General features: G+C 36.4%; 1 protein-coding gene across 2 annotated transcripts in view; it reads left to right on the top strand.

Annotated features, from left to right (window-relative positions):
- Window positions 1-1781: 1781 nt before the first annotated feature.
- SECISBP2L (SECIS binding protein 2 like) overlaps window positions 1782-16370 on the top strand; it is a 60485-nt gene continuing 45896 nt past the window's right edge. For both annotated transcript variants that reach the window (XM_082387917.1, XM_082387916.1), the window contains exons 1-4: window positions 1782-2036; window positions 9348-9526; window positions 11510-11834; window positions 13417-13552. In XM_082387917.1, the coding sequence (XP_082244043.1) occupies window positions 2013-2036; window positions 9348-9526; window positions 11510-11834; window positions 13417-13552 (664 nt within the window). In that variant the 5' untranslated portion in view covers window positions 1782-2012. The remainder of the gene's footprint in view (window positions 2037-9347; window positions 9527-11509; window positions 11835-13416; window positions 13553-16370) is intronic.

Raw genomic sequence — 16370 nt, 5'->3', positions numbered from 1 at the left:
AATCTTTCCTAGGATTGTGTTAAGTTAGAAGGGCATTGTGACATTTTTGTTCTTATAATTTCTTATAATTCTGTTCTTAAAATTTAAATGAATGTCTTGTACATAGAAGATTCTCAGCAAGAACTATTTCATAGTCATAAAAATCCTACAGTGTGGAAATATCCTTAGAGATCCTATATTTCAATTTCCTCACAGGAATACCCTGGTGGTCCAGTGGTTAGGACTCTGCACTTCCACTGCTGGGGACACGGGTTCTATCCCTGGTCCAGGAACTAAGATCCCACATGCAAGCAGCACAGCCAAAAAAAAAAAAAGAAGAAAAGATTTCCTCAGGTCATTCTTTAAGGAAGAAAATCAAAGTAATATGGTATTTTTATTACTGCATTATTATTACCTTTTTACTCAGATGGGGGTATCTTATGGCTAGAGACCATAGGGGGACATCCTGAAAATTCAGAGTTCTTTTTATCTTTCAGTTGTGAAGGAGTATGATAATCTGTTAGTTTATAATTTGTATTTGTTTATTTATTTTTGGCTGCGTGGCATGCGGGATCTTATATATATATACACACACGCACACATACACACACGCATACATACATGTAAAATTTGAGGAGGCAGCAGAATTAATAAACCTAAATAAATGAGAGAGCTCTACATACAAATATAAATGTTTCTCCTTAGAAATGGTTTCCGCTGCCAGCCTTGATGTAAGTCTTACTAACCTACTATAGTTCCTTTCATCAGGTCAAAATATAGTATCAACTTAAGTACAGTTAGGAGCTCCACAGACCACCTCTTCTTGGAGTCCTAGTCAAATAAAACTAGACTACCAAGTCAGCCTAACTGAGAAGGCAATGCAAGTTTTTACTGATGTCTCTTGAAGCATAACAAAGCAAACCTTAAAATTCTTTCCCAGCTGTGAATCTCCACACCACTCTCCCACACAGGAGCCACCTCTACTCTCTTCCCTCACTTAAGTGTGATTTAGCTTATATAGCTTTTTATTTTTCTTCCTCACCCTGGAACTGACCAGCAAACAAGAACTTTTAGGGTTTGTGTTGGAGGGTGTGTTCGAGGAGATGCCCGGAGGCAATCCGCTATGCTTACCAAGTGTCCAATTTCATGGCAGTCTCTGTTCCTCAAGGAACAGTCAGTAGGCACACTGGAAAAAGCAACATACCAGAGTTGGGTATGTTACCTGTTGGGTGGTGGGATACAGACTCTGGGTAAAATGAGGGGTTCTGAGATAGGGCAGATCAGCCTGAAGGTGAGCCTAGAGGTGGACCTGGATCTTGACAGTGAATTACCAAATCAGTATTTGTGGAGACTCCTGTCTCCATTTCTCAGTGGTGGCCATTCTGGGGTGTTTTCCTTTACAGTCAAGACTCCCTTTAGCCGGATAACATAAGAAAGGATCATATGTACAGGCAGCTAAAAGCTCTTCCAGTATCACTAAGAGGTAGTCTGAGATAAGTAAGTGGCCTCTGATGTCCCTGAAGACTAAAAACCGGGTGTCCTGAGTCCCAAGTGGTCCCACGCTCCTCTAGTTTAGCAGTCCAGAGGGGCAGTTAAGTCCCGCGTAAAGTGCAGAGTGGTTCAGGGCACTTGCTCCTGAGAATCTCCACCTGGTCTCAGCATCCAGATCAGCCAGCTCGTGCTCGGTTACTGCCAGCTCAGGCCGCCTGCGGTCACTCCGCCCACTGCCCCTCTCAGTCTCCTCCCCCTTCTTTCCCTTTTGCGCACCGCCATTTCCGCCTACGGCTCTCTCCTATTTGGGCCCTCCTCGGCTTCCGTCCCAGATGATCCCTCCCCGAGGCTGCCGCCGCCTCCTCCTCCCGGAGCTAGAGCCGCTTCCTCGGCCAGTGGCGTAGCCGGACTCTGTGTCGGGGCCAGCTAGATAGGGGCGGAGGTCCGGAGCCCGGTCTCGACCCGAGCGGGGGGCCATGGAGAAAGCGGCCCGAGGCGCTCTCGACACCGACTAACGCGGGCCTGTTGCGGCTGCAGGCGCCATGGACCGAGCCCCCGCAGACCAGGTACGCGGGCTTGGGCCGGGCCGGCCGGGCCGGGAGCTGGGGGTCGCTGCTTCCTCCCGGGCGGGCCCTGGTCTCCGAGGGTGGGCCCGGACGGCTGGAGCCTTCGTGTTTTTGCTGGCGCAGACCTCCTTCCCCCGGGAGCCTGGCGGCGCCCCACTCTCCTGCATTGTTCCAGCTGCTGTCTCGAGCTTGGGGGCTTTTCCAGCCCCGTTCCCCCCGGGCTGGGGACTCGCTTTTGCCCTTCCTCCCTGGCTTGGTGAAAGGGGCCAGAAGACTCCCAAGTTGTCCGTGCTCTCCCGAGAGAGGGTTTATAACTTCTAGAGAATACCACCTCCCCCCCCTTCCCTTCCCTGCGGTTCTGGAATGTGTTTTCAAGGTGGAAAGGCTTTTGAGGGCTTCTCACTTAGAAAAACTGTCAGAGAATGTGTGGTAACTACAGACGAAGGCGGGGGGCGGGTTATGGGCTTTTTAAGATCTACGTTTCCTTGAGCGAAGCATTGTTTTTGCAGTGGTTTTAGGGAGGTCTTCCTTTTCAGATATGAAATACTACAGTTTCCCTTTGCCCTTCTAGCTAACTATTTCGCAAAAATAAGTGTCTTTTAAAAGTCGATATCATATTTTAAAGGTGTAGGACCGAAGCGCGAATTCATTTCCGAGCCCGTTTTCATATTCACAAAGCAGTCCCATTAGTGTTTTCAGTTGCATCAAATTATTGATTATCCAAGCCAGTAGGTGCTGGGAGGCTGGGATGGTGATAGTGTTAAAAAAAATAATCTAAAAATAATAGTTTTCTTCCCCCATAGAAGTTTCGGTATTTTCCATCCTGAGACCTGTATGAAACGATTTAATTTGATGAAATCTAAGTTTACTCACTCTCCATTCCCCTCTTCAGTTGAAGGCCTTGCCCAGTGATGAACTAGGCAAATAGATGAAGGAAAAAGAGAGACTACGGATTTGCCTAATTACTTTACAAATGGATGATTAACACCTGAATAATGAGACAAGATTTCCCGAATTCCTGTATCTGTATATATGTAGCTAGTGAGAGCCAGTTCTGATTTTAAATCGTGCTCTTTTAGCAGGCAAAGAGCAGCCTCCTGGTTGTGTGTGTGTGTGTGTATGTGTGTATAGATATATATATATATTTTTTTACAAAATCTTTATTTAAAAAAAGCTTTATGTGAATATGCCTCTGAAAACACAAATGAGTTTTATGAAACAATATGTGTATTTACCGAAGCAAATTGATTGGGGCCTCTTGGCAAATACATACAGGCTTTCCTGTGACCCAGGGTATTTTATATACACCCTATATCCAATTTAATGAAAAACAATTTTTCAAGGTATCTATCAAAAATGTCTGAGATTTCAAAGCCTGACAAGTGAATAGGAAATTTTCTTGAATGATTTTTTGTATGTGTGTCACTAATGAAAGGGTTACACATTTTGGTCGTTCTCTGTGATGACAGAACTGTAACTAGTAATGCTGCCATATGTATACTTATGGTTCCCTTTATCCCAGAGGAAATGTAATTAACTATTGAGATGGTAACCCTTAGCATAGTTACTTGTGTGTGATTATCTTAACAGCAAGTGCTATGAGCAAATTATTTAGAGAGCCTCTTCATCTTTCATCCTGTATCTTTCCAAAATCCACAACCAGTTAAAATCTTGTAGAAATTTAAGGTTCAGAAAAAAATCATAAATGTAGGTTTTCCGTTGAAGAATTTTTCTTTTTTTTTTTCCCCTCCAATACCTCTTGCCTCTTCCCTTAGCCTAACCTTAAATGAGAGAATAATTTGAATCAATCCCCCTTTCCCCCTACACATGCTCACAGGAAGCTGAGACCCCAGGAAGTGATGCCTAGTTCGTGCTGTAGGCAGTTAATTCAGGCGTCCATGGATGACCTGGAAGGAGTCTCCTTCGTTTTAATTAGCACTTTTCTGGGGCAAGACTCCATTATTTTCATCATATGCTCGTATTCATCATTGAAAAAAGGCACAGAACCATTAATTTCCTGATAGATTAGGGGCTAGAACTGAGATTTGTCCACTTTGTGGAGTTCTTGATTGTTTTCACTATACCATTGAGTAATGCAATGGCTTTTCCAAGTTATTTGGAATGTACTTTTATATTTTTAATAACAAAGTGAATTTAATAAGTAAGAGTCATTAAAAACAGATGCCGTATGTGCTGAATTCCCATTTTTTCTCACTAAACATTTATTTTTTTCATTTTAAACCAGTGTTGGTTTATATTCAGAATTTCTGGGAATGTCTACAGCATTAAAACTTATAATATTGTAGTGGTTAGCAATTCATAGAAGTTTGATTTTTAAAAAAATAGTACTAATACACACTTTCTGCATTTTGTCTTAATCTAAGCGAAATCCTTGGAGTATTGCACAAGTGTAACTTAAAAAAAAAAAACTCAGCATGTTTTGCCTGAAGGCATTCATGTTGCTGTTGTTGAATTACCTCTTTTTTAAAAAAAATATAAAATCTTTGTATAAAAGGATAAATTGTGGGTGCGTTGATGGAGATTATAAAAAGTAAGTTACTGGGAATACATGCTAGCTGATAGTCTTAATTGTAGTAATGACTATTTGAAAGAATGTTATAACCAGAAGGAGTATTCTCTTTTAGTGAGACTATATTAAATCAAAACAAGTGGCTTAATTTTAATTGCCGGAGTTAGTTCTAAGGACTACTTGGTATTGTGCCTTTTTTTTGTTGTTGTTGTTCTTAGGGAAAAAAAGCTGGTATAAAGGGATGTGAAGCATAAATCATGGAGTTCATTTTGTTTATGAAGTCTTAGTGTTTCTATTTTTAGTTTTAGTAAATTTAGGACAGTGTTTTGAGATTTTTTTTTTTAATAAACAATAACCTTAGAAGTGACAGAACACTTGAGGTTTACTATCTCTTTTGTATTATCAAATAATTTAAACATTGACTTGATATTTAGTACATTAACGTTAGATAAGTTCTTTTAAAATAATTTACAAAATTATTGATCACTAATGTCTTTAATTCTTAGAAAAGCAAATGTGTAATAAATGCATATGGCTTCATGCAAAGTGCTGTTTACCAATAAAGATATAAAATTATTCAGTTTATAATTCTTTTCTTTAAATTATTTATAAACTTCAAATAATATCAGCACTGCAAACTAAATATATTCTAAATAAGTTACTCTAAAATGTTTGTTATTCAGCAGTATTTACAGTTAGATTTTATAGATCTAAGTAAATGTCTTAACAGATTTTAAAAATAATACTTTTGTAATAATAAAGAAGGTAAATAATGCTCATTTAGTGAAAATACCATTTGGAAATTTTATAAGGCATTTTCCCCTAAGCTTTTAAATCAAAGAGGAAATATAAAGTAGAATTTTAGATTTTTGAAAAAGTAATAAAATATTACATATGACAATGTATGGGATGTGGCTGAAGCTTACTCTGAGGCAAATGCATAGTCACGAATGTTTTCATTATTCAGCATTTTAAAAGGAAATTAAAAATTAAGCATCCAAGGCAAGAAGTTTGGGGGAAAACCCCTCAAAGAAAGAGAGAAAAAAAATGTAAAAGCAGGAATTAATTAATTAGATATTCCAAAAACTAGTATTAAATTTAGAAAGTTGGATGTTAGAAAAGTACCACCAGACTTTAACAGGATTAAATGTGGTCTGTTTTAAGAAAAGGGGGAAAATGTATGGATAGGAAAGCAAATGGTCAGAGCCTAAGGTAAACGCTTTTATTTTTTTTTTTCTTCAATATTTTCTGAAGTCTTGGCAGAACTCATATGTATATGTGATTTGTTTTGGCAAGTGGTTTACTTTCAGTATAAAACATTCCAACCAGAAAACAATAAAGCCAGCAGGTATCTCTGAAGCATTTTTTCCTTCAGAAGACATTTTATCTTTGGCCATGATATATAAAACATCTTAATGTTTGATATATCATATTTACCTTAACATGGGAAGAATGTGGAGGGTTTCCATGGTCATATTTTTTCTCTAGGTGTGTAGTACATACTGACATTTCACTGTGGGAGCGTGCCTTATTATGTTCTACTTCAGTTTTGATTTCAAGTGAGTGTCTTTTTTCTGTTGCTTAATTTGGGAAAATTATTTGCACTCTTCTGAATGTTCTGTCTCAGAGGAGTTTAGTATGCATTTTCTGTTGACGTGTGCTTCGTAGTAATGTTTGCCCATTTTCCCTAAACCAGCCTCGTGTGGTGCTCTCTTCAAAACATGAACTCAGTGTATGTTTGTTGAATTATATATATAGGCTCTCAGTGATCTGAATGCATTTGTTTAATAAACTTTTAAATAAGGTTTTTATAGTTTTTGTTCTGATAAATTCTTGGGTTTTCTAGATTATTCACATCAAAGAAGTTTTATTGATGTTTGTTTTACTATATGCAGAATTTTAAATGAATGTGAAACAGCTTAAGTTTTTTTTTTTTTTTTCAAATACAGGTTTCTGGGATTATGATTTTTCATTAATTTGGAAAATTCTGAAATAATTTCTGAAAGATAAAGATAATTTTATTGTGTGGTTTTTTTTTTAACAAAGAGTAGTACAGGAATAGATTTTGTTCTGTGTTTAGACTTCTTTCATATTTATATTTTATTTAAGGAGACAAAAATTTGCTATAAAATTTTTGATTTCTAAAAAGCAGATCATGGCAAAAGTAGAGAGACTAAACAGAAATTCAAACTGAGGCATATCATTGTATGAAATAACTAGTCTAACTTTTTCATAACATTTTGTTGTCCACTATGTTAAGACATTTTTTCCTTTGATCTCTATGCTAATATAATTGAAATATTGCCAGAATTTGTTGCTTGCTTAACATATTGTCTCTATGGTCTTTATTATATGGAATTTAAAAAATAGTTTGGGATCTTTACATTACTTTTCAGGCCTGAGAACAACTGAGGCTGCATTTTGATGTATGACACTGAAGGCCCCAAAGTCACAATAAACAACTTATAAAACCATACGGAGTTGTAACTATAGGAGAAAGTTTGCCAGTCTGTTCCTACTAGTGACATCTTCTGTTTCTGCAGCTGTTGACTACAGCAGCTTCTCTTTTTTGCTAAAAACAAAGGCTCGTTTCAGTGTTTGTGAGTTTTATTGTTGAATGCCAATATCTAGAATTGCACTTAGAATAGAAACCAATACAGACTTTAATTTTTAAGGACATATACTGTGTATATGTGCAGATATTAGTTATAAATTATGCATGACACTTTTTGAATAGTGGGTTGCCTAAATTCATAAAACATATAGAGTACAAATGAAACAAGGCATAAAAAATTTGTGGCACTGTCTCCCCTCCCCGCTGCACCACCTGGCTTGCGGGATCTTTGTTCCCTGACCGGGGATGGAACCTGTGCCCCCTGCAGTGGAAGTGGAGTCCTAACCATTGGACCGCCAGGGAATTCCCTGCACCTTTTGACTTGAGCAAGAATTTGAATTTGTTGTTACCAAAGTAATTTATGAGTTGGTATTACTTGGGGGGATCAGGAAAGGTTATTTTTAAATTATTTCTTTATATTAGTATTATTCCTTTTTTTCATATTGGGCTGAGAATTTAATATAACCGCATACCTTGCATTAAAAAAAAATCCTGGTGTCTTCTAGTCCAGATTTATAAAACTGTTCAGGTTCTCATACATTCAAAGGTTGATATTTTTATACCTTATGTAAATCAGTTTTGAATCATGTTGACTATCACAGTGACAATCACTGACTTACACTGTTAACATTTGTTTTTGCCTCTTGTGTTGAAATTCAAGAAACCAACTCCAGTTCACAGATATTTGTGAGTTCAATGACGTTATCAGCTTCAGATTTGGTTAGTAGTACAGAAGTAGACTTCAAAGTTAAATCAGGTGGGGAGGAAGGATATTGAATTGATACTGCTATATAGTTCAGCTTTCTTCCCCCAGACACGTGTTGCTGAATATTTACAGTGGACTCTTTGGAGAACGGTTTTTCTGAAAAAGGCTCTATATTTAGCATACCAAGTCTTTTCTTTAGGTTTTCTTGGATTTGCTACTGATTACTTTTGTGAGAAACATGCATGAAATTTATTCTGAGAAATATGCCTTGATGGGAGTTTCTACTGAATGCCACCCTAGTGGGGAAAAAGTTCTGGTTAGGGCTATTGCTTTCAGGTAGTTGATTTGAGTTGTTGAAAAATTGGATTGCATTCCACTTACTGGTTTTGCTAAGAAGTGTTTAATATCTTTTTAGATTGTAATGTTTGTGGTTTTTAACATTCTGCTTTTACAGAATGTGCCTATAGATTATTTATTTGTATAATTAAATTTTAAAAATTTGTTGTTAAATATAACAAATATAGAAAGAAAACTGCATAAGACCAGTGTACAACTAAATGAATTATTGGATGAATACCTTGTATCACCCAAGTTAGGATATAGAACTTTGCCAGGTACCCCAGAAACTGTCCAGGTGCCTCTTCCCAATCACAGCTCCCTCTTTCCTAAGAGTAATTCCTATCCTGATTTTCATGGCTCTTATTTACTTTTCTTTATAGTTTTGTCACCAACTTGTGCATCCTTAGTATGGTAGTTTATTATGTCTGTTAAACCTCTATAGATTTATAAGAAAAGATACAAAATAAACTAAAATGGAGTACATAGACTGGATTACTTTAGTTTACTCGGCTTGTCTACTGGGAAGCTGAAGTACTCATTTTTTCCCCTGTTTAACTGTGAAGCAAAAGTTTTTCTCCCTTATTTTTTTTTTTTCATTTATTGTAGACATTTTCCTTCCTTTTAATTTAGCCATACTAATCTAATTTCCTGAAATGGACAGAAATAGACTATTTTTTAGACTATTCAAACAAATATAAAGTAATTATCCTTCAGAACTCTGTTCAGTGATTTTTTTTTTCCCCTAACAAAATTAGTTAAAAACACATTGTTTTGTCTGAAGAGCTAGTTTTTTTTTTTACTACCAGCTTTATTTTTGGACTGTGAGGTACAACTTCCTTGTATTCTTGATTGTTTTAACAGCTTTGGTTACGTAAGAAATGACTTCATTGAAATCTAGTAACCTTTGATAACTTTTCTCCTATTTGATGGCTTTGTCTAAATAATGTAATCATATTTAATTATTTTAATTTGACCTTGCTATTCCTTTGAATGTCTTGTGAATACTAAGAAGAGACCTAATTACTGTTTGTAAAGACTGTCTCTTTTATCGTTAAATTGTGAATTTGTATTATTTAAATTTTTGTTTGTTTGTTAGTAATGTGTTTCACCTTCTCTTTGAAGAATGTCAAGCTGTCAGCTGAAGTAGAACCATTTATTCCCCAGAAGAAGAATCCTGATACATTTATGATCCCTATGGCACTCCCAAATGATAATGGCAGTGTTTCTGGTGTGGAACCAACTCCAATTCCCAGCTACCTGATTACTTGTTATCCATTTGTTCAGGAAAACCAGTCCAATAGGTAATTTGTTTACTATTATTTTCTTTTGGTGGGGGAAGAAAGGGGTAGGGAAATATAGAAGTTGACAAAGGATACTTCTTAATTTTTTCTTTTGTAACTTTTAAACATCAGCCATTTCTCTGTCTTCTAAGAGGAGTAAATAAAACCAAATGATGTAGAAATTTAAAAATTGTTAACATGGGTTATTGTTATTTTCTCATTCTTTCTAAGAGAAAATGGAGTTCTTTGTATGTATCTCCTATAATAAGTAATTGAAATTTGTCTGAAATAAATTGACTCAAAGGGAGGAATGAATTATTCAGAAAGAGGTGAACAAATATCCTTTTTTGAGGATAGGTATCTAATCATAATTGCCAAGACGGTCTGGCATAAGAAGAATATATCAAGGGGTAGCCCTTAACTTTGAAGCTTTTGTGTCTAGTTAGCATATATGTGTTTAGACTCTGATTGTAGTTTAAATTTAGCTTCTGTGCTGTAGTCACAGGGTGATTTAGCAAAATGCTTACAGTTCAGATAATGTGTGACCTAGTGTTTAGGGTGTACCTTGTGATAGTCATGATAGCCTTTCTAACCCTGCTTAGACTGTCTGAATGATTAGCATTTTGTTGGTGTAGTTCATTTTATTGCTGTATAAAAGTACTTTCAGCCTCTTTCAAGTTATATCACACACAAAACATTGTACTTCTCCAGCACTCTGGGATAAATGGATGAGGCGACTAGACTCTAGCCTTTGCCCAGCCACCCCTGAGGGCTAAGGCAATCAATATTTCTACACATCTATAACCATTGTGGCACACTAGTGTGCCCAGGCACATTCTTTGAGAAATTCTGGATGTATGAGATAACAGATCACTAAATTACTGTCTCAGATATTAAATATTCAAGTTAATAGTCTAAAACTCTTAATAGTTCTGGACATTAGGCAAACAGTAGAAGCTAAAGGAGTCTTCTCAACTGAGTCAAGTTAACATTATATTAAAAATCTTGGACCTATATTGGATTATGTTTGAAGTGATTTGTAAACTAGATTAAAAATACTATTCTGTATTTGGCAAAGTGGCCAAGTGTACAGTATGATAAATTTAATTTTTCTTACCTTACCAAATAATCTTTGAGAATTCATGAGTAAGCCAGCCATCAGATTATATTTTTAGAATTATGGCAGGAAATGTTTTTCTCTTTTGCTTTGTCATGGAATAGTGAGGAAAAGCTCTGTACTCCAGGCCCCTGTGCCCCCTCATTTGTCAGCAGCAACTGTCTGCAAGGAGAACTGCTGAGACAGGAAGGACTGGTGCTTTATAGGAGGGGATTGCACTAGGAGAACTCTAATGCTGGAGATAAGATGGTAGTGAACAAGCTTGCCTTTTTCTTCTCTTCTTTCCATTGGACCTGGTGCCTGCTTCCATTGCCAAGGAGGGGAGCCAGGGAAAGAGCCGGACTTGGCCAGGTGGTTGGGGGAGTATGGTAGAGGAGTAGGAGGCTGTGGGCCTGAGCTAAAGAATGGGAGGTGGAAGAATCTTAACACCCGTTGTAAAAATCACCTTACACAATGATCACCTTACCCTGCTTTTTGCAGAAGACTGTCACAGTTGTTACCATTGGATGGGAACTTTGGACTGCCTTTAGTGGCAGATTCAGCAACTTAGGTGTTTTAACTTTTAGGCAGAAATACCTTGAGGAGGTTGAGGGGAGAGTTACAAATAAGAAAGGTCCGTACCAAAATTTTTAAATTTTGGAATGCAGTAAGCTATCAGGTTGAATTCCTTTATACTGTCAATTAAATTGTTATTACATGTACATAAAAATCTCTCATTATAGCAAGGAAATTTATAAAACAGTAATTTTATCTCTTTTTCAGAATTATTATGAGGCTACTGTTTTGTACGGTTTTTTCTTTTATTAAAATACGTTGAGATTTTGCTTTAGCATTACTTTTAGACATACATGTCAATAGATTTGTTCTTTTTTGATTTGGTTTTACAGACAGTTTCCATTATATAACAATGATATACGATGGCAACAGCCTAATCCGAACCCTGCTGGACCGTACCTTGCTTACCCCATTATATCTGCTCAGCCACCTGTTTCTACAGAGTATACATATTATCAGCTGATGCCAGCACCATGTGCCCAAGTTATGGGTTTCTATCATCCTTTTCCTGCACCTTACTCCAACACTTTTCAGGCTGCAAATACTGTCAATACTATAACCGCAGAATGCACTGAGCGTCCAAATCAGCTTGGACAGGTCTTCCCGTTATCTGGTCATCGAAACAGAAACAGTAATAGAGGACCAGTGGTACCAAAAGTAAGTGACTGAATTTGATTGGCTTTTGTGTTTGATATTTCTCTTGTTAGTAATAGTATAAGCAATTTGCTACTTGTATTGATGAGCCTTTAATCCTGAATTTACCTTTTAAAAAACAGTCAACAGTGTAGCATTTGTAAAATAATTTTTTTCCATTACTTTTGTTCCTCATTCTTAAATGGTGATATGATTTACAGCCATCTTCCAGTTCCTTCGGAGAGTTTACATAAGCATAATGCGCAGATATTTCCAAAGTATTTTAATTTAGTGATAAAAATTGCATAGTGACACCAATTTTAATAAGTGATTAGTTTGGATCCTTTGCTAGCAGTGTTGAGTGGCTAATGCACATCAAGACATTTCAATCTTCAGAAATAAGCAGGAGATATTATGGAAAAGAACATTTGTTTCTTCAACTTCATTGTTTCTATTCTGTCAATTTTTAGTAGGAATAGCACTTTGTTATCCAAGGGATGCTTTATTATATGAATACAAGGTCTCCTAGGGCTAAAGAAAATTAAAGATAAATGTGTGAAACGACCTTTTGTCAGCACCAGCCTTTGACTAAATAAAAAAAAAAAAGACACAAAGGCCTTGAAATCACAGGAGGATTAAGGTTAATTCTAGGTGACTGTTTCTTAACTAAAAGGTTACTTTTCTGTTGAGGCCATAATATCAAAGCAAATAAGAAGAAAAACCATGTTTCTTTTCAGCACTTTTGAGCTAATAGAAGGCAGAGGGATTAGATGCATTTTATGACTGTTATTGTCAAGGAGTTGATGCTTTCCTAAATTCCATTAGCCTAGCCTCTTCGGTGGGAAGTCTTTGCTATCTTCTGGCATACTTTTTACAGATTAAAATACAGACAAGCAGCAGAAGTTGCTTTGAAAAGCATTTTAGTCTTTGTTCATGGAAACATTCTGGATCAAGGGAAATCCTTTTGGGACTTCTGAGAATGAAAAGAAGGCAATAGTATATAACTTTCAGAGTTTGAAGTAACATGATTTCTCAGAGTGCATTTCCAGCACTTGAATCTAAGAAGTTAAATTTGGAGCTCTATTGTATAAATTGCTATTAAGTGATGAATACCCATATTTTTAAAAATGAAGGAAAGGATCAACTTTTTAGTATTTTCTTTTTAAACTCTAAAGCAGAAATTTCTTTTGTAATTCATTGCTAAAATTTCGCTTTTGGATAAGTTACCATCCTTTTTATTACCCTTTTAAATAAAAATTTGCAACCCCTAATTTGACATGATTATACTCTTATTGTTTATTAGGTATTGATTGAGAAAACTAAAAATTCAAATGACAATTAAAATGAATTTATATTTTATTATAGTAGTATTAATGGTTATTTGAAAATAGTATATAAATGTGTGTATAATACATTTTTTACCCTATTATCATTGGCTGCAGATAATTTCATGAAATCCTAACACAGTAACCCTGTTTCCTCATGGGTTGGGAGTCACTAATTTGTAGCCTACATTTAAGTATCTATTATAAAGGATGTGTATTTTATAATGTTTAGTACATTGAATAAGATCTTAATTTTTTTTTTTTTTTTTTACTTCAATCAGCAACAGCTTTTACAACAGCACATAAAAAGCAAAAGGCCACTGGTGAAAAATGTAGCTACTCAGAAAGAGACAAATGCAGCAGGTCCTGATAACAGATCAAAAATTGTGCTACTGGTAGACGCTTCACAGCAGACTGGTAAGGCAAGATTTCTTACATATATACATTATAGGTTTTTTAAAAAATTTATTTTTTTGAGGGAATTCCCTGGCCGTGCAGTGGTTAGGGTTGCATGCTTCCACTGCAGGGGCCACGGGTTTGATCCCTGGTTGGGGATCCCGCATGCTACATGGCAAGGCCAAAAAAAAAAAATTTTATTTTATTGAAGTATAGTTGATTTACAATGTTGTGTTAATTTCTGCTGTACAGCAAAGTGATTCAGTTATATATACATATACATCCTTTTTTGTTTTCTTTTCCATTATGGTTTATCACAGGATACTGAATATAGTTTCCTGTGCTGTACAGTAGGACCTTGTTGTTTATCCATTCTATATATAATAGCTTGCATCCGCTAATCCCAAACTCCCAATCCATCCCTCCTGCATCCCTCTTTCCCCTTGGCAACCACAAGTCTGTTCTCTATGTCTGTATACATCACTGATTTTCATCTGTTGTCATGCATTGACTTTATAATTGTGGACTCTACCACTTTTTTTTTTTTGTATTTTGGCCATGCTGCAAAGCAAGCAGGATGGTTCCCCCACCAGGGATCGAACCCGGGCCTCCACAGTGAAAGCTCCAAATCCTAACCAGTAGGCCACCGGGGAACTCCATGGACTCTACCACTTTTTAGGATTCTAGGCTTTCATCCGTTTATCCTGCCACTTTGTGAAATTCTCTAGGAAGGATAAAACAGTCCATGTCCTTAATATTCTTTCAACTTGCATGCTGGCTTACGTACAATTTTGGGCAGGATTTGATGTTTCCTTATCCCCTTATAGTAGTGGAGCAGTTCAGAAATCAGAGATGGAATTTTGCAGACATTGTAGAAATTTGAGGGACTCATTTTGGTAGAAATCAGAATTGTACGTGTTTTATAACTAGATTAAAATCCTTTTTAAAACATCCTAACATCCTATAATATCTTTATAGAAGAAGTTACCAAGTTTTCTGCACCGTATTTTAGTGTAGATCTGAACCAGATGTATGAGTGATACCTATATCTTCAAATAAGTAAAAATTTTGGACTAGTGATATCATTTTGTCAAAAGTTTTTTAGAGGACTCTATAAGCATTAAATTACAAAACTTTATCCTGGTAGTAGATAAGAATTAATAAATAGTCTTAAAATATTCTTGCTATTTTCCAGTTCATACTGTGAAATTTCATTTTGTGTCTCTGGTCTCAGCCTAATAGCTATAGAGTAGATGGCCGTCTTCTACTCAACACCCATTGTGATTAAAGAAATCCTTATTAATGATCCAAGGCTAGGAATTAGATCTGTTCAAAGGCATATTTGCTTTTTACCCCCTATAGTTTTCACAAAAATGCTGTCTGGCTTAAAATGAATTAGGTGGCACATACATTCTTTCATTTGGACTGTACCTTTTCTGTTGGACATCTATTCAGTTTCCTTTTACAATTGCTTAGGTCTGTTAGGAGCAAGAAGGGATTTGGGAATCAGTTAAAAAACAATCTTGCTGATAGTGCAGTCATTGTGTGATTTGTAGGGCATAAAGCGATGAGATTAACAGACTGACAGATGGTTGGAGTGGCTATGGAAAAGAGTCACAAGGTAATATATGACAAAATTTTCTATGTTTTGGTTGTTCCTAGACATAGTGACCCATTTCTACATGCTTTGAACCCTGGAACTGCTTTAAAAATTTATCCTAACGTCTTTGGTTTGCTCATTAAGTGTCCACAAAGACAACCTTCTGAAGCACAAGAATTAGAAAGTGAAAAGATGAAGATATAATTTGAGTAGAAGATTATACCTTCTATCAGTATTCTTATTCTTTAGTTTGTTTTTAAGTTATCAGGATTAATTGGTATCAACTGTAGGTAGAATGAAAATTTTAAAGGAATTTGTAACAAATTTTTACTCTTGAACACAAGCTCGTATTTAAGAGTTTAGTAACATGGCTAGATATAAGATAATATGCAAAAGTTAATTGCATTTCAGTGTGCTGCCAACAAACAAAATTTAAGATATTATTTACAGTAGCAACAAAAATACAGTTTCTGGCATAAACCTGACAAAAGATAATAAGACACTGATGCAGAAAACTGTAACTTTATTTTAGGACATTTAAAAAAATAAATAGCATGCTCATTCAGGGCAATTTGATGTTGCAAATGGCATTTTCCCCGAAGTTAGTCTATAGATTCAATGCAGTTCTATTCAAAATTCCTATGGTGGGCTTCCCTGTTGGTGCAGTGGTTAGGAATCCACCTGCCAATGCAGGGGACATGGATTCGAGCCCTGGTCTGGGAAGTTCCCACATGCCGCGGAGCAGCTAAGCCCGTGTGCCACAACTACTGATCCTGCGCTCTAGAGCCCGCGAGCCGCAACTTCTGAGCCCTCGCGCCGCAACTACTGAAGCCCGCATGCCTAGAGCCCATGCTCCACAATGAGAGAAGCCACCGCTGTGAGAAGCCTGTGCACTACAACGAAGAGTAGCCCCTGCTCACCACAACTAGAGAAAGCCTGCACACAGCAACAAAGACCCAACACAGCCAAAAATAAAATAAATAAATTTATTAAAAAAAAAAAATTCCAATGGGGATGTTTTTGGAACTTGACAAACTAATTCTAAAATAAAGGAGCACTGGGCAAGACATCCCTGGAAAATAACTTTTCCTCTAGATATCAAGACCTATTAAGCCATTTTATTTTTTATAGGCTTATACAAAAATATAGTATATAAAATTCAGTATGTGAAAATCAAACAGAACAGAGAGCCCAGAAACAGACTCATACGTGTGGAAACACATATAAGGAAAATGACAA

The sequence above is a fragment of the Balaenoptera borealis genome (assembly GCF_965194805.1).
Source record: "Balaenoptera borealis genome assembly, chromosome: 3".
Classification (NCBI taxonomy): domain Eukaryota; kingdom Metazoa; phylum Chordata; class Mammalia; order Artiodactyla; family Balaenopteridae; genus Balaenoptera; species Balaenoptera borealis.
This window is presented reverse-complemented; position numbering and strand designations above follow the sequence as displayed.